The sequence below is a fragment of the Pteronotus mesoamericanus genome, unplaced genomic scaffold (genome assembly GCF_021234165.1).
Source record: "Pteronotus mesoamericanus isolate MK-2021 breed Mesoamerican mustached bat unplaced genomic scaffold, CSHL_Meso_final contig_74, whole genome shotgun sequence".
NCBI lineage: Eukaryota > Metazoa > Chordata > Mammalia > Chiroptera > Mormoopidae > Pteronotus > Pteronotus mesoamericanus.
The window spans coordinates 29,791,790-29,814,233 of NW_026555247.1; the positions used below are offsets into that span (position 1 = coordinate 29,791,790).

At 34.9% G+C, this 22,444-nt stretch overlaps 1 protein-coding gene across 1 annotated transcript in view; it reads left to right on the top strand.

Moving 5' to 3' along the window:
• DCC (DCC netrin 1 receptor) overlaps positions 1 to 22,444 on the top strand; it is a 1,009,790-nt gene that overhangs the window by 839,694 nt on the left and 147,652 nt on the right. Inside the window, exon 14 of the mRNA XM_054583674.1 lies at positions 5,661 to 5,771. Within this exon, the coding sequence (XP_054439649.1) occupies positions 5,661 to 5,771 (111 nt within the window). The remainder of the gene's footprint in view (positions 1 to 5,660; positions 5,772 to 22,444) is intronic.

The following is a 22,444-nucleotide window of genomic DNA, read 5'->3' on the forward strand; positions in this document are numbered from 1 at the left end:
AGACTCCATTTTTAATTTGAACTGAAGAAATAAAAAGAGCCAGAGGATAGACACATGCCCTAAAAGCATTCAAAACAAGTTCTTCAATACTTCTACCTTCCTTCCCTCTGCCCTGTGACCTGGTTTCCACAATGCCTGTTGCATTTCTAGATGTTGTGGAAATGGCTTCAGTGCTCCAAAGCATGGAGAAAGGAGCAAATGGCTCATCCTGGGAGGTCGGCTGTGGCTTTGACTTGTCCCCAGGATATATTTAGTAACTTACGCACTTTCTAGTGAGCAGAAGTAATTGATGTTCTATAGTAATCGGTAGCACTTTAAAATGTACTGGATTTGGCCCCATGCTTTCAATACCTGTGTAAGACATGTGGATAGAATTATTTGGAAATGCCGAGTGCTTCCTTTGATGATATAAATAAATATTCAGGTGTAGAGACTCAAACATTTTTTTTTACAATCTTCTATATGTTATACAGGTGTTTGTTGTTGTGCGTGTTTTGCTAGGATAATCAGACATCTGTAATAACAAAATAATTCAGAGTTATAACAAGCATTTCAATCACAGTTAACAATTTATTGTGGAAATTCATGTCAACTAAATATTAAAGTGCTGTTTTTAATTTTTGAGTGCTCCTCAGAAAAGGTTGTTTGGGATTGAATTTAGTTTTCTTGTGTTTCATGGACAATGTAGAATAAACATAGCGATAAACATGCATTGCTATTTTATGGACTGAAAAATTGAAACAATAGCATAAAAAGTATATAGCAAAGTTAGCATTGGGGGAACAAAGGTAAATTATATTGTTTGAATAATATACTGCCTCTTGCCATAAGTTCTGAGAAATTAGAAATAAAACAGAAGAATTACAGAGCTTGAAGGCATTTAGTATTGTTGGGGATAGAAAAAGACAGATGGCAATTTGCTTTAAACAGTAAAATTTTTTATAGCTAAGGAAAGAATTGCTACCTACACCATACTTTCTTTAGAATAAAATTATAGTTAAAAGCAGATAAGAAACACAACCATGCATACACACATACACACATCCACATATACACACACACACATTGAGTTGGAGACTAAACTAAACAGAACAGGAACTATACCACACATCTCACCCCAAGGCCGTGTTTTACAGAAGAGGTTGCTGAGTTCCTAAGATCTATCGCTAAAGGGATGATCCCAACTAAATCATAGACATTCTGACTCCTAGTTATGTGCTGTTTATACTATACAGTGTTGTTGTCTTTAGCTCACTTTATCTTGAATAACTAGTTATTATATAAATCTGTAAATGATCTTTGATATTAAAATATTTTAAAACATTTGCAACACTAGCAAGAATTAAATCAATGTTTTTTCTATGAATTCCTTTTAAAGATACTGTTTAATATTTCCACTAGCCCAACTCAGGAAACACTTCCCAGATGACAAATCCCAGCAATGCATACATAGAACGGCTTTGGATTACTGATGGCCTCCACCTCCAATGAATGAATAAACAAATCAATCAATGTGGTAGTGAAAGATTCTTTGACATCGGCTACAAGGGTTGGGGCCAAAAATTGCTGGTTCATGGTGATTGTTGGTACAACTCTTGGAGATACTTGCTTTTTCTAACAGGGTAACATTTTTTCCCTAAGGAAGATAACAACTTAAGTCTACCTTATACTAAATTTTGGGTTTTATTGATCTCTTAAGTTGATCCATTGTCAAATTAATAGAATCATCAATTATATCCTCCCTGCCTGTTCATTATTCTGTTCAAGAAATCGTCATAATAGACAAAAATTCCTTATATATTTTCACAGTGCTTTGTACTTGCAGCTCACATCCCTCAAGCATGCCTACCCTCAGCCAGGTGAGCTTTGACAAGAACAACATGCTCTGTAGGGCCTAGTGGGAGACAGGACAGAGCTTGGAGCCTTCACTCAAGGGCAGTCCACGTAGTGATTTAGCCACCACACAACATCCTTTTTTAATTTCTCTAAGCCTTATTGTCTTTATCTCAAAAATAAAGTAACCATGTATTTGGGACCAAAATCACAGGGTATTTTAAAATCAAGTGAGAAAATAACCTGCAAATGTTACTTATATTTATATACATTACATGCTTAACTTTATAAACAATTTTTAAAAGCAGTCTGTCTTTTGAGTCTCAAAGGAACATTATGAGATAGAAAAGCAGCTATTATTACCTAATTGCAATCTATGGAAAATTGAGATTAGAGGGATTTCAGTACATCTAAAACTTGCCCAGGCAGGTACCTCTCATAGCAGAGAAGCAGGCAGATCCGCCACCTAGAATTCTGAAGGTCATGTCCAGACTTTCTGAAAAGCAAACTTTCTGTTTCTGCTTATCACTGCATCCTATACTTACCTAGGTATACAAGAGTATCCCAGGTTTAGATCTATTCATAAAGTGTTGTTACAGAATCAGAAGACTAGGGAAAAGATACTTTGAAAAAGGAATTTAATTTTTTAACCCTCTGTGTAAAACTAGGATTTATTTGTAGGTAATACTATGGTAAAGCAGATTCAGTGCAATCTAGGAAAGAACTTTCAACTATTGGAAGTGGATTCTCTCCCTTGGTGACTTTCTCATTCCCGAAGTATTTGTGCTTTATTTACAGGACCAGTTTGTTAGATGTCCAGCATTGTATGGGCCATTTGACTAAACATCGCCATGTCTTTTAATATTGGGATTCTGTATACATATTTAAATGTTTTATACTTAATCTAACATATGTATGTAAGTGTTTGTAGTGAGATTCCACAATTATCTCCCAGAATAAAATGCATTTCTTTTACTAAAATGAAACTAAATATAACACATTGAAGACATCTGGTAGGATTATCAGAGTGACCTAAAATAGTTCACTGCAGATGACACCAAGAGAGTGACGTGAGCCGCTCCTCAGTCTCTGGAAGAGATGTTGTGATAAATGAGTAGCTTGGGCTGGACGAGTGAGACCTGGCTGAGAAAACACGTAATGGATTGTCTCTAAACTGCCTTCTAATGTCATCTTCAAGTTGTTAGCAGGCTTTTTATTTTTTATTCAAACTGAATTAATGATACTGACATATTCTGTATTCAAAGTATATAAATCCAAATTAGGCATAATTTGAGGATAAATTTGCATAGCTACTTTAAAGTGAGATGTTTTAATTAACTTCAATTAAAAATTTATAAATTCTGCACACAAAAAGGAATTGATTCAAAATCAAATGAGTGGAAAAGAATACAGAGCATTCAAAAAGATTTTTTTAATCCTCACCTGAAGATATGTTTTTATGGATCTGAGAGAATGAAAGTGGAGGTAGGAGAGAAGACAGACATTGATGTGAGAAACATAAATCAGTTGCCTCCCATACATGCTCCAACAGGGGATTGAGCCTGCAACCATTTGGTATGGGGGTGGAGGGACACCCCACAGGGCTCAAAAATTTTTATGTCAAAACATTGTGTATAAGAAGATGGTATGTTTTAGTCAGGGTTCAACCTGAGAAACAGAACAGTAAAAGATACATTTTCCGAGGTTTATTTTAAGAAATTGGCTTAAGTGGTTGTGACTGCTCACTAAGCACTTCCAAACTCCAAAGGGCAAGAAAAGCAGGCTGGAATTCTTGTGCTGAAGGTGCTGTTTATAAGTAAAATTTTTTCTTCGGGGAAGCCTCAGCTCTTTCCTTAAGGCCTTTGACCTGATTGAATCTGGTCCATTCAGGTTATGTAGGATAATATCCCTTACCTAAAATCAATTAAATATGGACTTCAGTCACATCTGCAAAATACCTTCACAGTACAGTGTTTGATTGAATACCTGGGGACTGTAACCTAGACTAGTTGACACATAAAACCAACCATCATAGATGATTGTTCAAATCAGTGGTTGGAGATGGCATTGACATAATTGTTCATCTGTTCCAAAGAAAAGTAAAGTTAAATTTCTACTTAATGCAAAAGAGTATATTCTTGATGGATGGGAACAATTTCAGATAAGACCACTATGAAGGCCATGAGAGGCAGTGAAGAGGTAAGCATTTCTTCCCAAAGTTTTCCCCCAATTAGTTTTTTTAATTTCTTGGGAGACCTCTGTAATCCCTCTACCACAGTATCAACAATGCTTACGAAAGGGTGTAAATATTAACAAATAGCCGATAAACACCATCTTAAGTAAAGGACAAATCAAAGTGAGCATAAGCCTACATGAGGCATTACAAAGCCCTTATGTTCTAAAGTATGTGTTCCCCACCTTGCTGATGATGTTAAATATTGTATGATATCGTAATAATTTTTTTGTGTATAACACTTTTTTAATGGATCTTTCAACACTGTTTTATATGTGTGCCTTCCATGTGTCAGGCATTTTAGTGGACTCTGTGGATATACAATTAAAACATCAATAATTGCAAAAACAGCAACAACACCAACACCTCTCTGAGGCTATGTCTTCATGGAGCTTCAGTCTGTTTTATAAAATCAGAAGCCCTTAAGAGGGCAACATTTTGTGTTATAGATATATTTGTGTGGGGAAGTTAATCAAGTTGTCTTCTCTAAGAGTACTACTTATTGAAGGCAATCACCCCTTGACATTAAGAAGTCCATTCTAACCATCACTTAAAACACTATCTCCTCTTAGTAGTAAGTTTTAATTCTCCTTAATACCAAGACTTAGCCCTCTATGCAAAAATCTACACTACACATGTTATACATGATATAAGCATCATTTCTCCAGTAGTTTATTTTCTTTATGAATTTTCCTTGGCACCACATGTTTGTGTCATTTCAGAAAAAAAAAAAAAGAAAGCTTATATGTTTATCTTTATTAGGGTTGTTCAACACCTTCACATTTAAGAATTTGTCATTTTCAATTGAGTCCTCAACATTGCAACAGTCACATTGTCTTTTGACAAGTGTCATTTGTTTTACAATAATTTGTAATGTTAATGAGCTACTTTGTGGTTTAGTTAGAAGGAAGTTTACTTACATTAAAGATTTACATACATCACACTAATAATCCACAGAGCCTCTCTCATCTACCTGTATTCTCTGTGCCCTCTAAAATAAGCCTGCCATGTACAATGTTGTATGTCCAAATTACCATAGAGATAGACTTGTGTCATGCTCTACTGTGGAAGCAATGCAAAACAAAATATGCCTTGTGATAGTTTTGAGGGATGAAATCCCAAATTTATTTATTTATTTATTTATTTATTTGGCTGAAGTGCAGTAGCTTTGGTTTCTTTTTTCTTGGCCCAAAGTAAACATAATCACTGACCTTGAATGGATGATGAAGACATAAATTTTTAGATTGACGGTTCTTGATTTATAGGCTGGCCTCTTCCACACTGTGAGGAAAAATGAAACTTGCTATTTCTGATTATTTCTTCATCGTTCATATTTTATATTCTGCATCTGCCCAGAGGCTATTTTCAGGGATACATTTTTATAAACTGGGAAAAATAAATGAGAATATATGAAAAATAATGTGATTTTTTGCTGTAATATGTCTGACCTTTTGGCCAAAATAACAATAATTACCACAACAATCGCAAACAACATAAAGCATGTCTACTGTTGTTAAAATTTAACTAAACTTTTGTAACTCAGCTAGAAATACTATTATTCAATGTTTTTTCTGTGTGGAAAACTCTTTCATAGGACTGGAAAAAGGAAGTCAGTACAGTTTTCAAGTGTCAGCCATGACAGTCAATGGCACTGGACCACCTTCCAACTGGTACACAGCAGAGACCCCAGAGAATGATCTAGATGGTAAGCCCGTTCCTCAATCATTATCACACTGATTTCTATCTTCTTTGCTTCTTCAGCTTCAAAGCTTCTCTTTAAAAATGTAATGAACTTCATTCTTTTTTTCTGATATCTTTAGAGGCAAAACAAAACAAAACTTTGGGGATATTTATTTTTCTGATATCTTTAGAGGCAAAACAAAACAAAACTAAAAATCCTTAATGAATATAAGGTCTTCACCAATATCCCATAAATATAAATTAATTATGTACTAATTATAATCCTCCTAAGTTACTTTTTTCAAGATAATTTGAAATTATCTTTTTTCTATTATTTTATTTTGACTAATTGACCATAAACATTTTTGTCACAGGATCTGCTACAATTTCTGATAATAATCATGAAATATAATTACTTTACATAGTTTGTTTTGCTTTTTTATGATGCTCTTGCAAAACAGAAATTTGTAGTTATAATATGTTTAAGTAATGGTTATTAATATCTTCTTTTTAAAAAATTATTTATTGATTTTAGGAAGAGACAGAAAACATCAATTTTTCTTAAAACATTTCTAAAATTTTATTTATTTTATTTTTAGAGAGGGGAAGTTAGGGAGAAAGAGAAGGAGAGAAACATCAATGTGTGGTAGCATTTCGCATGTAATGCAGGCCTCTGCCTTAACTGGGAACTGAACTAAAGATCATTCAGTTCACAGGCTGGAACTCAGTCCACTGAGCCACACCATCCAGAGCTCAATTTTTTGTTGTTGTTGTTGTTTCACCTAATGATGCTTTCATTGGTTGATTATTACATGTGCCCTGACCGGGGGCTGAGCCTACAACCTTGGCATATGGAGACAATGCTCTAACCAACTGAACTACCAGGACAGGGTTTCATTTTTTTAATATAAATAACAATCTGTTTTATTTGCTTAATTGATAGTTATTGAGATTTATATAAAAGTCATATATCAATAAATTAAATATGAGTAAAATTTTCAAAACTAGCAGATGAGAAATATTTTATGAAATAAAAACATCATAACTAAATAAAAAATAATAATCAAGAGAAAGGGCTAATGGGAACAATAGGAAAAAAATCTAAATAATAAAATAGAGGTATACCACAGAGATTTAGATTTGCAAATGAAAGAGTTAGAAATTCATGAAAATGAGAGGTACTTGAAGAAAGGAGTTATGATCTGTAAATTTAAATCTAGGCGATCAAAATTGGGGCCAAGGATGGCTAAATGGCTAAAAGAATGAACATGTGTTGAAAATGTGATGGACAAGACAACTGCCTAAATCACTGACAATGAAATTCTCTTTTTACTATTTGACCTGAAAGTATCCAAGTTACAGGATGGTAAAAATTCTGTATTCCTTTCTTTTCTATCCTCTTTCTCTCTTCCTCCTTCCCACCTCATTTTTATTCTTGTTCTGGTTCTTTCATCCCTCTTCGCATGTCTCTCTTCTCTTCCTCTTCTTTAAACTCTTCCTTTTTGTTTTCCTCTTCCTCAATCTTTCCCTTCTTCTCTTTCTGAATAATTTACCCTCATTCATGATTGTACTATAGTCACTGATTCAGTTTTACAAAATAATTATGATGGCAGTAAACCAATCAACAAAGGCTGTTTCCACAATAATGATAATCAGTGCTATGCGACAGTACATTCAAAGAATCAAAGAATATCGATAAAAAATTTACTAAGAATTAGACTCTGTGCTTAGTTTGGAGGATATAATAATAAATAAGAAAGACATGATCCTTTTCTTGTAGATCTTAGAATGTAGCAAAGAAAGACAAACATTCTAAGTCCTAGGAAATTGCCATTTTATAGTTCAGACCTGGTTAAATATTGGCAGTGTCCTATCTATCAACATAGGATGGATCGCTAGGTAATTAGGTAAACAAATAGACAGACATAGAAGATTTGCCTTTAAACTGAGACTTGAAGGATGAGCAGGAGTTAGCTATGCTAAAGTAGGCATTAGAAATTGAGAGAGGAAGACTAGGGAGCAAAGTAAATGCAGGTTTGAAGTCAAGACAGACACTCACACTATTGGGGGCCTGAGGAAAAGACCATCAAGTCTGAAACAAAGATAAGTTATGTGGCATGTCTGATACCCAGGTTCTAAAGCTGTCAAGACCAAATGAAGGACTTGGAACTTTGTCCTAAGATTATCATTAAAGCAGTAATATGCTTTATCTTAACCAAGTCATTAACGGATTTCTTAAAATAGTGACTTAATTACATACGCATTTTGAAAAGGCTACTCTGGCAGAAACATTTTAAAAATGTATTAGAAATAGGCAAACATTAAGACAACCCTTGAGGTAATATTACATTTTATGGAAAAGTAACATAAAGCCCTGAAAATATTATTTAAACTATACAAATACCTAATTTACCTATTCTATTTGAGAAATAACTTTTAAAGTTTATATGCTTATTCTTTAACTTGTCTTAGGTAGTACAGATGGAGAAGTTGTATAGCTACAATATTGCACTTTACTTCACTGATAGGTTAGGGAACATTAATTTATGTATATTTATGCACATATATTAATTTATGTATTTATGTATTTATTTACTCTCATTGCATTTCTTTTTGAAGGTCTATATAATAGGCATTTTTTTAGGTATAAAAAGTAAAGCAATAAATAAAATCCCTACTCTAAAGGGGTATACACTGTATTGAGATAGAGATAGTGATAAATGCTCTAAAGAAAAATAAAACATGGTTGAGGGAATAGCAAATTGTTAGGGAGTATTGCTCTGTATAGCAGGTTGAGAATATCTCTTAGGTTAGTAAAATATATGCACAGACCTTAAGGCAGTGAGGGGGGGAGCCTAGTGCATAGGTCAGACAACAGCCCTCCAGGCAGAGGGACCAGAAAGGACGAGCATCCTAAGATTGAGCCCCATTGGTGCTGTAGAATGGCAGGGAGGCCAAGATAGCTGGGCCTAAGCCATGAGGATGTGATTTCTCTTATCTAAGGAGTAAAAAGACAGGATAAGCTAAACAAATGCCTTATTTTCTTTATTCACTTGAGAAATAACTTTTAAAGATTGTATAGTTGTCCTTTATCTTCCCATCTACCCGAATGGGGTATATATTATTAGCCTTATTTTTAAAGAAAAGTAACTTCAACTAAGAAAATTTAACTACATCACATCACTCAGTAACTGTGGAGCTGAAACGCAAGGCCAGATTTTGCAAGTGAACGTCCAGCTCAGGTTATCAGAGCAAAGCCTATACTAATGCTCCAGAACTAACCCCGTGACAGTAAGAGACAGTGATTCAAGACAACAGATTCTAAGAAATGAGGTCATATTATTTACCCAAACTAAAGGACTATATCTCTTGCTGGAAGGAGTGGAAATAAATGGGGCAGAGGTGCTGAAGGTCCCATAAAATACCCAGGATGAATGGGGCTCTCCACTTGACTTACGTGCTCTTTCTCCTCACTCGACTGACTCACAGTCTCAATGAAACTAAAATGTAATGTCACAGCTCCTGGGATGGCACAGAACTTTTGCTTAACTGCATGCTTTTTATGTCTATGTGAACTTAATATAATCCAGTTCACACATCTGTTGTGATCAAGTATTTCTATGCCATGCTCAGTAGAGTTCTAGTCAATGCTGCTTAATTGGATTTGTTGGAATATTTCCCTGCTGGTGGCTTAATCATGCCCCTCTTCTGTAGGCGGCATTCCTTCGTACCTTTTCCTTATTCTAGAAGTGATGCAGTTATTATTATATTAAGAACCTTGAGTGTGCTAAGTCACAGGGAGTACAGACGTGAAAGAAGTGGGAACAGCTCTCTTGTCGGGTAAACAGATAATGGCTGCACTGGTTGAAAGGACTTCATGAAAACAAATAATACTTCAACTAGAAACTCCAGGGTAAAGGGGTTGCCTAGGATTACAGGGGAGGTATGTAGAAAGTACGGTAGATATTCTTCTAAAAGAATGCCTTTAGGAAAAATTATTTCTGCCACTATTGCTTCAAAATGCATCCTCATTCCTCCAAACGTTACTCATGTACCAGTCAATTATCTTAACGCATTTCAAATATTTCCTCTTTCCTCAATCTGCCAGTTCTTCATTTGGATGATGATTGCTTAGGTTATTCTGTCCTTGCCTGCAATGTACACATTAGCCATCTAAAAATGTAAATAAATATTAATGGCAGAAAGCTAGTGTAGTTGATATTTTTTGCATATAATGCTGTTATGGATTATGATTTGAGATTATTCACCTTTAAAACACAATGAAAACTAGTAGCCATTTCAGGGCATTTAACTATGTGATTGGGGGAAAAATGTGTTTCATTTGCTATGTAAAGCAGTGATTTGCTTGCTGTAAGAAATTAATAGGACCAAACATATTTAGTCTTAAGTTTTTCATGATGCATTGACTCATGATCTCTTTGCACTGAGATACTCTCCTAGAATGACTTAAGTTTCCCTTCCTCTCTTCTGTTTTCCTCAGTTTCATATTTACATTATTCAGATATTAAAAAGGATAACTCTTAATGGGAATGACTAATATTTGGACAAGTGTACAACTTCAGAAGTGATCACAAGCAGCTCCAAACAGAAACTCAGCCTGATGACTTGAGATAAACAGCTATAGAAATATAGAGATAAATAGATATATAAATGTACTGTAGTAAGAAGAGTTTTAAAACAATATGCATCTCATCTCTTTTAAGCTTATTCATGTATATGTTTAAATCATAAAGTAGTATGTAAATGGTTTCACGGCAAATGTTAGAAAGCTTTGCATTCTAACATTCCCAAGTCATAAATTTTGATATTAGACTTGCTTGATTTTTCTTAAATTGTGGATATGGAGGAGGTTTTGAAAACCAACAGAAATGGGAGGCATTCTTTGCTGTAGCCAAAGAAATCTGCATTGGAAGGGAGCTGCTGCATTAGCCCTCTCTAGGTCCTTGAATTGCATAACTTTTCCCGCATTGCTTTCGGGTCTGCTGATGAACCCAAGAGCATGATCTACTCCTTGGGTAGTGACCTGAGCCCTGCATGTCGCCTAAACAGACACAGCAGTTTGTGCTGAGAGCCCAAAGCAGTTCTGTCTCCTGAGGCTTCTGTAGTTGCTCTTGCATTCTCTGCTTCGCTTCAGGCCGTTGAAAATCAACAGTGACTTAGAAAAATACTCCTGTTCCTCATGGAATGCTCTTTAATTAGGATGTTTTGTTAGAGTAATTATAGAACAAACCTCACTGTTTGTTCAAGTTTGCCTGAAAGTATGTTTGTTATAACTAACAGCTGGGAAGTTTTAAAATATTTATTTTGTGCCTCAAAACTTCAGCCTAAAAAGAAGACACGATTGTTAGAATTCCCCAAAGTTCTTGTGTAAATGTCTTGCATATAGATCTGAGTGAATTTGTGGTGAAGTTCATTCAGCAAGGTATTCTTAAGAACAGCAATTTTCAACTGGCATGCCAAATGAATTTTTAAAACATTCCATACCTGACTATTTAGTCAGGGGCACTGACCTGCCCCTTATATTGTCAAATTAGAAAATGACAGCAGACAACACAACAATAGCCATCCAGTGTGAATGAATCAAAATTATTGCTACTTTCTGTCAGGTCAACAAAAATATATTTTTTTGGCATGCCACAGAATTTTGATAATTATTTTCTGGGTGCCATGAGATGAAGAAGGTTGAAAATTTCTCCTCTAGAAAATTGAGCCAGGGGAATCTCTTTGTGCTCCTTTTTTTTTTTTTCCTAACTTTGAAGTGAGCAAGTAAAAATTTCTATACACATCAATCATATTGTAATTTAAAATTAAACTTCTACCCTAAAATGGAGGAGCTTGACTAGCAAAACTTAGCAATGCACAGACTCCTGAAATACAAATGGGATGTAGCAAAAACTGTGAACCTAGGAACAAGCTCTAATTTCCTGCCCCCTGGAAAATAGATAATTAGCCTTATTAGCCTGATCAGGTAATTGTTGAATGGAAAGAGTAGGCCAAAAAAAGGGGAAAGTAGTACTAAAGATAGCCTAAAAAATTTGGAATTTTACATCCTGAACATTTAATGAAAGTGTGAGTCAAAATGAGAGATAAACAGTTCTATAATGATAGATTTAACTACTAGATATGCAAAAAATAAATGAAAGCCCAAAATCTGTTATTATTCAATGGAAGAGAAATACCATGTCAAATTTATATCCAGCCAAGAAACTGCTTTTTAAAAAACATTTTTAAAAAGAAAATATGTATTTTCTAAATCTTTGAAGAAATAAAAATAAATAAAACTTTACATAGAAAAATATAGAAAATAATCAGAAAGGAAAAGTGAAAAATCCTTCTAGAGAAAAATTCAAAAAGTATACAAAACCAAATGTACCTCTCTTTTTAAGAGACTTTCAGATCTTGTTAAAAACAAAATTAAAGTATATATTTTTAAGACACAGGAAAAAAACTAAACAAATGAAAATTAAGCAAAGATCTTTATGGACAAATCGACAAAACCACCCTAACATTTGAATATATAATAGATGCAATGGAATGAGATGAGCCAATGCAATGGCCCAGCAGCCATTTCATCATGAAACTGAAGAACCAAGCTCTTTGTTCTCATTCAAGTAAAATTCATTGTACATACAGGAATTGTTGCAGGCAAAGCCAAAACTGATTTTTGAAAGCAACATAAAATGTGCTCTAGTACTTGAATGAGCAGTTCAAAATCTCAGAGCTCCACTGTGCAAGAGATGGTACAAATTATTTATACTTGGGTAAGTGTTCAACAAAGCTTAAAGTCCTTTTCTTAGCCATAGCACACTTTTTAATGTGCTCATGAAATGTTCGATTCTCTTATGATTTGCTTAACTTCTTCTAGATATAACTTAGTGGATAAGATTGTGGGCTCTGAAATCATAGTAATTCGGTTTAAATCCTTCTCCACTTACCGCATAATTTTGAGCAATGGATCTTTGTGAAGGTAAACTATGATAATGACAATAGTACCCAACAGTGGTTCTGTTATATATTAAACACTCAACAAATGCTTATTGTTGTTGCTAGTTTTGATAAATTACAGTCAGACTTTGACAGCAATTTGAAATACTAATACCAATGGTCTTACTATGCTCATTCTTGTTCATGATAGTAAAATGTTGTCTGCATTAAGGAAATAGATGCAATCCCTTCTAATACAAAAGCAGGGCATACATTCAGGCTTTTTAATAGCCTAGTATCTAACTAAGATACAATAGAAAGAGATGTTGTCATGTAATTATATCAATAGATATAAGAGGGCAATTCATAAAATAGGCAGCCGTTACTGTTTTTTTAAACACATATTAATATGGTAATAATAGGAAGCTTTCAAAGTGTTATTGTTTTTGTAAGAAACTAAAAACACACATTATACTGAAGGGTAAAACACTGAACACATTGTCTTTAAGGTTCAAACAAGCCAGGGAAGCTTAATTCTATTTGTTATTCAGTAGTGTGGAAGTTTGGGGGAGAAATACTATAAAAAAACATTTTATTACACAAGGGATGTTGTTTTTATAAATGTTGAGATTGCATTTGGACATTCCAAGATAGTACACTAAAAACCTATTATCACCAATAAGAAAATTTTATAAGATGATATATATTCTTATACAAGCAATAATTAATTAGTTCAAATATTACAAAGAAAGAAATGCATGTATAGCAAACTATAGTCTCTAAGACTAAATTTCACATGCTGTAAACAAATGTATAAGAAAATGACATTTTATTAAAAGATATAAAATAAGACATGACTAAAAGAAAGTTATACATGTTCCTTGATGCAGAATTTTACCAAATGTATAAGGTTAATTCTCCCCAAGTTAAAGATTAATTTAATACAATTCTAATCAGAATGATCTTCATATGGCAGAATCAATGTGAAAGAATTCCGAGAAATTTTGTTCAAGTAAAATACACATTAGTACTTACTATAAATCCTGATTTAAAATCAATATAGTACAGTTTGGCATAGAAATAGACAAGGAGATTAGTGTAACAGAATGTAGAGGACAGAAATATTTCTTGCTATAACTGAGAAAAAAATAAAGGTGGCATTTTAACTAGCAGATTATTCAATAAATGGTATTAAGACTATTGCCACTACTTTTGGTAGAAAAATAAAGATTTCCTTCTCTTACACCAAACTAGTTTGATGAGACCATGCTTTATTTGACGTGAACTGCTCTGTGCTTTGCATCATGCCTATTACAGAGTAGATGCTCAATGGATATTGATTAGATGGGTAACTATGTCAGCACTCATAACCAGTTATTAGCTATGTTAAACTTACACAATTTAGAGTTTGATTCTTCACTGATGTCCATTCTTGTGGTCAAAAGAAAAAATGCAGATGAAGAAGAGCTAGAAAAATCCTTTGCTCTCTTTGTGATATGTATAGACTTTTAACTACATTATCTCTTTCTCATGTAAGCTATTAATTGAAAATGCAAGTTTTCTAGAGAGCAGCTTGGCATAAAATTTTAGAGATACTGTGTTTTTTAAGAGCACACAAATAGGTCTATAGTTTTGAGAGAGTAGGGTTTTAATCCAGTTATAGGAGAACAAGCCTGAAGACTTCATGGAAATATACCATTTGGGAAGCACCGAGCCCCTACCCTCCATACCTCATTCAACACAGGGTTTATTGTTTGAATGGCCCAAATCTGGAAGTTATTGAGTATGAAATTCATGGCATAAAGATACAAGCTTCTAGTGTGAATGTATGATATTTTAAGTTTGTGTTATTGAACTATCAACTGAGAGAACAAGTCTCCCAGATATTTACAGGCTCCTATTCCACAGTTGCTCTTAGAAAGACTCATTGCATCAAGCTCTCAAAATAGATATCTGACCTATCCAGTGGTACTTGTCAAATCAAGAGCTCCACAGATGGAGCCCATGTTTGTTCAATATTGGCCTATATTCATAACCTGTTGAGATTTTTCAGATTCTTTAAACAAGAGATAACCAGAGAAGGTACGACTGTTTTGTCACTTGGGTATGGCTTGGAGAGTCTTGTCCCTAAGGAATATCTTACATTTTTCCTACTTGTTTCCGTTGAGTTATCATCAATGCAAACCATGATTAGCGTGTAAAGGTTCAGAGTTTATAGCACCTGGAATCTAATCAGTTATTTTTGAGATGATGTCAATTATTTCCTGGGCCTGGGCAGACAGCTTTATTCCAATGATCTACCTTTACTGTCATTAGGAGTAAGTTTGTCCATATCAGGAATTGAAGGACACAGATAAACTCTGAACTGAAGGACACAGATGAACTCTATCACCCCCAACCCTTCCCCAGATCTACCAATTTAATTGGCATAGATTTAGGAGACACTTTTTCCTCCCAGAATTAGAATTCATTGTTGTGATATTAAAGAAACAAATCTGTCAAAACTCCCTTTTTAGAGCACTGGCTATATACCGACCTTCTACCCTTGAATTTCTACATTTTTTTCTGGTTTCATTCTACATTTGTTTTCTTTTAAAATTTTTTCCAGCTTTATTGAGATGTAATTGACATGCAGTATTGTATTCAATGTTTACAGCATGACAATTACCATATTAAGGTTAGTTAACACATCTATCACCTCACATAATTATCTCTTTGTGTATGTAAGTAAGAACATTTTAGATCTACTCTATTAGCAACTTTCAAATATGTAACCTAGGACTGTTAAACATAGACGCTATGATGTACATTAGATCTCCCAGAAACTATTCATCTTATAACTGAAAGTTTGTGCCCTTTGACAAACATTTTTTCATCCCCTCGACCCCCAGCCCCAAACCCTGGCAACCACCTTTCTTCTCTCAGTTTCCATCAACATTTATTTTCAATTTCAGGAACAGTGACAGGATAAAATAACACTAGATAAACAAAAGTAGCTAAAAATAAAATAAAATAATAAAATATTGAGATTACTGGACATAAAACAAATAGAAAGAAACATTCAAAGTAAAAAATGAAATACAGTTAAAATTATAAATCTTGTTTGAAAAGTAAAAAAAATGAGATAAATATAAAATGTGTAGAATAGCTAAGAATGCAAACTATGTATGAAATAATAGAGTAACAACTACTGACCACTGGAATAAACACCTTTGAGAACACAAAAACTATGAAATATTAAAATGATAAAATGTTTATTGAAATATTACGTATTATACCTATGCATAATAGGTCTCCATAAATTTTAGCCATTATGGTTATTAGGCACAAGAACAAAAACCTGGATGGTTTCTAAAAATTTTAATGCTGAAACTAAATAGAATAGTCAGAAAAGCATACATATTTGTGGCAGAATGATATTATAAAATTCATTTTATGAATTAATACTCAAGGGTTGGGAGAAGGAATGATGGCAAAGGGGGAAGCAAGGCAACATTTTGAGGCCAATGGAATTGTCCTGTATCATGGGTTTTCAAAGCCCATAGAACCGTATACCACTGAGTGAATTTGGCTGCATGTAAATTTTTATAATATATTAAAAAGTTATTACTGAGAAGATAATAGGAGTAGAATTTTAAAATACAAGGAAGAGTTCAATGGTGAATAGAAGTGGTTCCCCACTACAATAATTAAATAAATAACGTTCCAAGTTGATAGAGGTGAGTGGCTTAAGGAAGTTAATGGCCATGGGTGAGAACAGGCACTGCTAATAGAAACAAACACATTAGTGTATATATAAGACCTGCCTGGAAAGATAGAGTTTGGGTGTGTCAGTTGCCTTAGGTAATTCTCTGTAAAGAAATATAGGCTATTAGGGACTAGAACAAAAGTCGAACAAAATGACCCATAAAATACAGCACACTGTAAAGAGAACAGATATGGGAGTATTTGTTAAAAGAACCAATGCCTGACACTGCTTGGCATGGTCATAGACACCAGACGGTAAACAGCAGCAATGGATTTCATTAGCAGGAGCCGGCGGACACCCGTCTTGTTGGCTACTGGAAGAACAGACTTAATAACTGTATTTTCTTCTTATTTCATTTCTGTCATTCCAGTTTTTTTCTTAAAAGTATCTTATGGGCAGAATTGTAGAAAATTGTGGTCATTTTATATTTAATGACAGTTATACATTATGGTAATTGTATCAAACCTTATAGGAAATGGGATCTTCATTTCTGTATTTTGTACTTTATGCCCAGGAACTGTTCTAGCTACTGGAGAATTTATGGAAAAGGAGGAGACAGAGACTAAAGAAATAATCACATGAAAAAGGGAGCAGAATGAGTGGTTAATAAATCCTAAAGGGAAAAAATGAGAGATTATTAGGAGATTAGAATATTAGAGATTAGGAAAAAAATAGCAATTTTAAATGCAGTAGCCAGGGAAGGCTGCAGATGGAAATTTAATAACAAAAACCTGAAGGAGGTCAGAGAGGAAGGCATATTGTAGGGACAGCTTCCCCGGGAGGAAAATACAAGTGCCCTGAGGCCACAGCACACCTGGCATGTGTGAGTAACAGCAGTGTCCGGTGTGCAATAAATGACGGGGGGGAGGTGAGCAAAGGAGGAAGTGACAGGAGATGAGGACAGAGGGCTAAGTGAGGTGAGGAAACAACAGAGTATACGTGACCTTTTAAGGGAACCAGGGTAAAGAACCTGGTGTGGGATGACTTTGGGGAGTGGTTTGAGTGGAGCAATAACATGACCTTATTTGTCATTTATTTATTTTTATACACTATATCTATATTCACAAACATAATTCTTTTAAAATACCCTCTGTATGCTCGTGGCTTCCACATCTATGTGTCTGACCATTGCCTTTCACCAAATCCCCATACTTTATATCCACCTACTTCCCTGGAATCTATACAAGTATGACTGCTAGGCATCTTACACTTAACATGACCCAAGTACTCACTCATTTTTCCTCAGCTCAGTACATCAATCCACCTGGTGCCCAAGCCAGAGACAGCTGAGTTATTAATTCTCCTCTTTCCCATACCACTCACATCCAATCTGTAGCTTTGTTGACTATACCTTACAAATGCCCCAAGCATGGCCGCTCCATCTCCACAATGGGCGCCCAAACAAGTACAAAAGCATTTGGGGGGGTCTCCTAATTTAAAAAAATGTTTAAAAATACACACAGAATAACATGTACCATCTTAACCATTTTAGGGGTACCGTTCAATGACATTAAAGGCATTCACACTTTTGTGCAACCCTCACTACCACCCTTTTGCAGAACTCTTCGTCTTGCAAAACTGAAACCATGTACCCATCACACAACTCCATAACACCCCTCCCCCGAGCCCCAGCAGTCACCATTCCACTTCCTGTCTCCAGGCATTGGACTACTCTGAGTACCTCATATAACTAGAATCAAAAAACTGTCCTTTTGTGACTGGCTTATTTCACTTAGCATAATGTCCTCAAGGCTTACTCATGTTGTAGCCTGTGTCAAAATTCCCTTCCTATTTAAAGCTGGAAAACATTCCATTGTACCTATATACCCCAGACTGTTTATCAGTTCATGTGTTGATGGATGCTTCTGTGGTTTCTACCTTTTGGCTATTGTGAATAACGATGTTATGAACACAGGTGTATGAATATCTGTTTGAGTTCCAGTAATTTTGGGAACATACTCAGAAGTAGAAATCATATGGTAATTCTGTTTTTAATTTTCTTAAAAACTGTCTTTTTGTTTTCATAGTAGCTGCACCATTTTACATTCCTATTGGATAACCCCCTTTTTATTTTCCTTCTTGCCGCCTATGCTCCAGGCACAATGACCTTTTTTGCTTTTTTTTTAACACCAACCTCACCCTTGCCATAAGATTTTTACAGTAGTTGTCTCCTCCGCCTATAAAGCTTTCCAACCAGATATTTGCTTGACTGGTTCTTTATGATCATTCACCTGAGACTATACCAGTGATACCTTCCTTGATGAGTCAGTTGCTATCCCATCAGCATGGCACTTACCAAGATTTCATGATTTCTCTGTCTTTTTGTTTGTTTATTTCTATATTTACTTATTTATATAGGTCTTTCCTCCCCAAAATTATACCCCCCATACCTATAGTACCATAGTATGATGACTGGCACATAGGCAATCTACAGTAATTCTTGAAAAGTCACAGGGATTAACCTGATAAATTTCCTAGTGTGTTATATGTGAACATTACTCATTAGTGGGAATCTATAATCACCACTCAAAGAATAATAAATGTCCTTTAGAAACAAATTGAACTAAGGATCCATAATTTCATAGTATAATCAAAATGGCAGTTGACCTAGTTATCTTAACATTTCAGACTCCAGTAGAATTTTTGGGCCTCATTAATTTAGATATTTCAGGGAAAATGTGTTCTTTGCTTTCAAATTATTTCAATAATTGCCTTACTCTTATCTATGCTTTATGTATGCACTCATTGTCCTAGAGGTACTTGTGAAAGCTTGTGAAAGCCTTCCGAGAAGCAAATTTCAGCTTCTGCCTCCAAAGAGTATTCCTGTCACACAGCTTCCACGGCAGAGCTCCTTTTTAAAAAAAAATCCTCACCCAAGGACATGTCTAGTTTTTGAGTATATTTTATTGATTATGCTGTTCACAGTTATCCCAATTTTCTCCCTTTGCCTCCCTCCACCTGTTACCCTCTTCCCTCCAGCAATCCCCCACTTAGTTCATGTCCATGGGTCATGCATGTAAGTTCTTTGGCTTCTCCATTTCCTATACTATTCATAACTTCTTCCTGTCCCCCAAGCCATTGTTACATGAAATGTTAAAGGAACTTATTTAAGAAGAAAAGATCAAAACTATGACCATTAAAGTGGCAACAAATTCACAACTGTCAACAGCTGATTTAAAAAAAAAAAACAAACTAAGCACACAACCAGAACAGGAACAGAATTATAGATATGGAGAGCATTTGGAGGGTTATCAGCTGGGAGGGGGAATGGGAGAATGGGGGGAACGGTCCAGGGATTAAGAACCGCAGCAGATTTTCTGAGTTGATGTTTTTCAGTTCGGTCACTCCTATAGTAATCACTTTCATACTCCACCACATCATCTGTGTTAGAGAAAACTCACTTATGTAGGATACAAGGAAATTTGTCATTTCTGTCTTTAGATTGGATTCCGTTGGACTCTGGATTACGAACGCTCTTCTAACACAGTTACCATTATAATGAGGCCATCTGTTATGAATGGCTTAGATCTAATACTGACTTGAAATGCACCCTTCCCTCTGGCCCTATGATCTTAACTGAGCAGTAAAAGGCCATTAAGTATTTAGATGGGGAAACAGCATAGACTCATATTAATACCCTTGTTTTTTGTAATGCTGTAATTGTTTTAAGGTTAGGATCTAGGATTTTAGGAGTGAAGAGTACAGATGTGTTGTGTGTAATAACAGCCCCTCTTCTTCAACAGCCAACGCGCACACTGATCCCCATGGTACCCTTACAGCTCATAGAGATGTAATTCTCTGGGTACTAACTTAACTAACTTGCAGAAGAGCTGATTTATGGTTTGCAGAAAGAGGGAGAAAGCATTGTTCTGAAAATATTTTAAATAGTTTCTTTTTTCCTTTTATTCTAAAAGATCTTGAATACTGTCATCAAAACTTTAGGCGCTTTATTGTTTTTAAAAAGTCGTAATTGCAGAAAATCTGAACACTATTTAGTTCCTTTTCTAAATTAAGAGTATCTTGTTGTTTCAATAATTATTATAAATGCTTCAGATGTGTTAAACAGGGTTTATTTTAGAGCCCATTACATTTCAAGGACACTGGAGAGCCTCTGTGCCAATAGAGTTGAAAAGTATTTTTAATTGAATTTTGCAGGGTGACATTAGTTCACAAAAACTGTATAGGTTTCAAGTGTACAACTCAACAAACTATTATCAGCACACTGCATCATGTGCCCACTGCCTAAAATCAAGGTCTCTTTCCTCTGCATTGACCCCCACTTTCCCTCTGGCCATCACCATACCATTGTCTATGTCTATGTTTTATTTATATTTTTATACACACACACACACACACATATGGGGGGTTGGATGAAAGAAACCCTTCAGCTTCTTTGCTCCAACCCCCCAGCTGCCCTCCGCTCTGATCGCTGTCAGTCTGTGCCATGTATCCGCCCCTCTGTTTCTATTCGTCTGTTTGTTTTGTTCATTGGATTCCATATATAAGTGAGATTAAATGTTATTTGTCTTTCTCTGACTGGTTTATTTAAGTAATCAATCCATCCCTTTCATCTATTTCATTATTTTTACTTAGGGTTTATAGTGGGAAATCGTTCACACACATTGTGTCTCTGCTGTTAAGGTTTATACTCACATTTTGAAATAATTTTTTTGACGATGCCTTTGCGTATTACACCACAGCCTTCTTCAGAACAAAAAATAGCTTGTATCTTTTTTGTTCACAAATGGACATCTTCAGATAAAAAAAACTTTTAGAAAATGGTGTTGATGTAGCATCTTTAGAATGTAGCATCTTTTAAGAAGCTGTTAATATAGTACCTATTTTTAAAACTTTAGTAAAAGACACTTCTATATATCACTTAAGCTAGAAGTGTGTGTGTTAATGGTAGATAAATTTGGTAGAGATTGAATCTCCTTTAGCTATTACATCAAGGAGAAAAATATATTATAATATTACCTTTAATCATCGAATTCTCTTGCATAGTTTGACATATGTTACCATTAGGAATTTTCAGTTAGAAAAGAAATAACGAATACAAGTAGTTTGAATAAAGTTCAAATCACCAATATTTTTGAGTACCTATCGATTGCCAGGAACTGTGCTGAGCACTTAATGGACTATGAAGTTTATATAGGCACATTCTTTCTTAAATTTATTCCCAGAATACTTACGGATTTTCAAAGAATAAGTTACATGTGCCTGTATTAAACCCATCGAAATATTTATAATAGTATATTATCACTGCCTTTTAACTTGCCTACCTTTCCTATTAAATTATAAACTCCTAAGAGTGCAGGTTTTGTGTATGCCATATTCCCCCTCTCCTGTATCCTGATCGTCATGGTTACCTGCCCCACACTCTAAAGATAGTAGTTGCTCTATAAATATTCATTAATTGAATGATGATAAGTGCCCAGAAAGTGCATCATTTCTTTAGGATGAGATCATCGGGAAGAATAATGATATAAAAAATCAGAATGCCAATTTATTAATATTCAGCACAAAATGTCCTTAAAAATAACATTATGGCAGGGTAACACATGCATTCTTTCCCTAATAGCTACTCATAATGAGAGTACTTATATGCATTAACTCATTAAATTTTCTCATCACCATATGAGACCTTTGTTATCCTTGTCCTTATTCTGCATGTGAGGGAACCATGGCATAGAAAGGACAAAGTCTTAAGTTCTCTCACAGCTGGTCAGTATACGGTGTTAATGGGCCCTTTAATACTGCCAGAACCCAAACTTTGAGTCCATCAATATTTAGAATGCCAATTTAATTAAAAGCCAAAATCAGAGAAGATAAATAATGTCAAGAGGACACACAGCTAGTAAATGACAGAGCCTGATATTAAACCAAATTTGCACGCTCCAAAGTGTGCGAGGCTTTAATCCGGGCTGCTGTCTCCTTTTCCTTGCTAATCGATGAGCTTTTCACAGATGCAATAAACCATAGGTCAAGGATCATTCTAACCATGC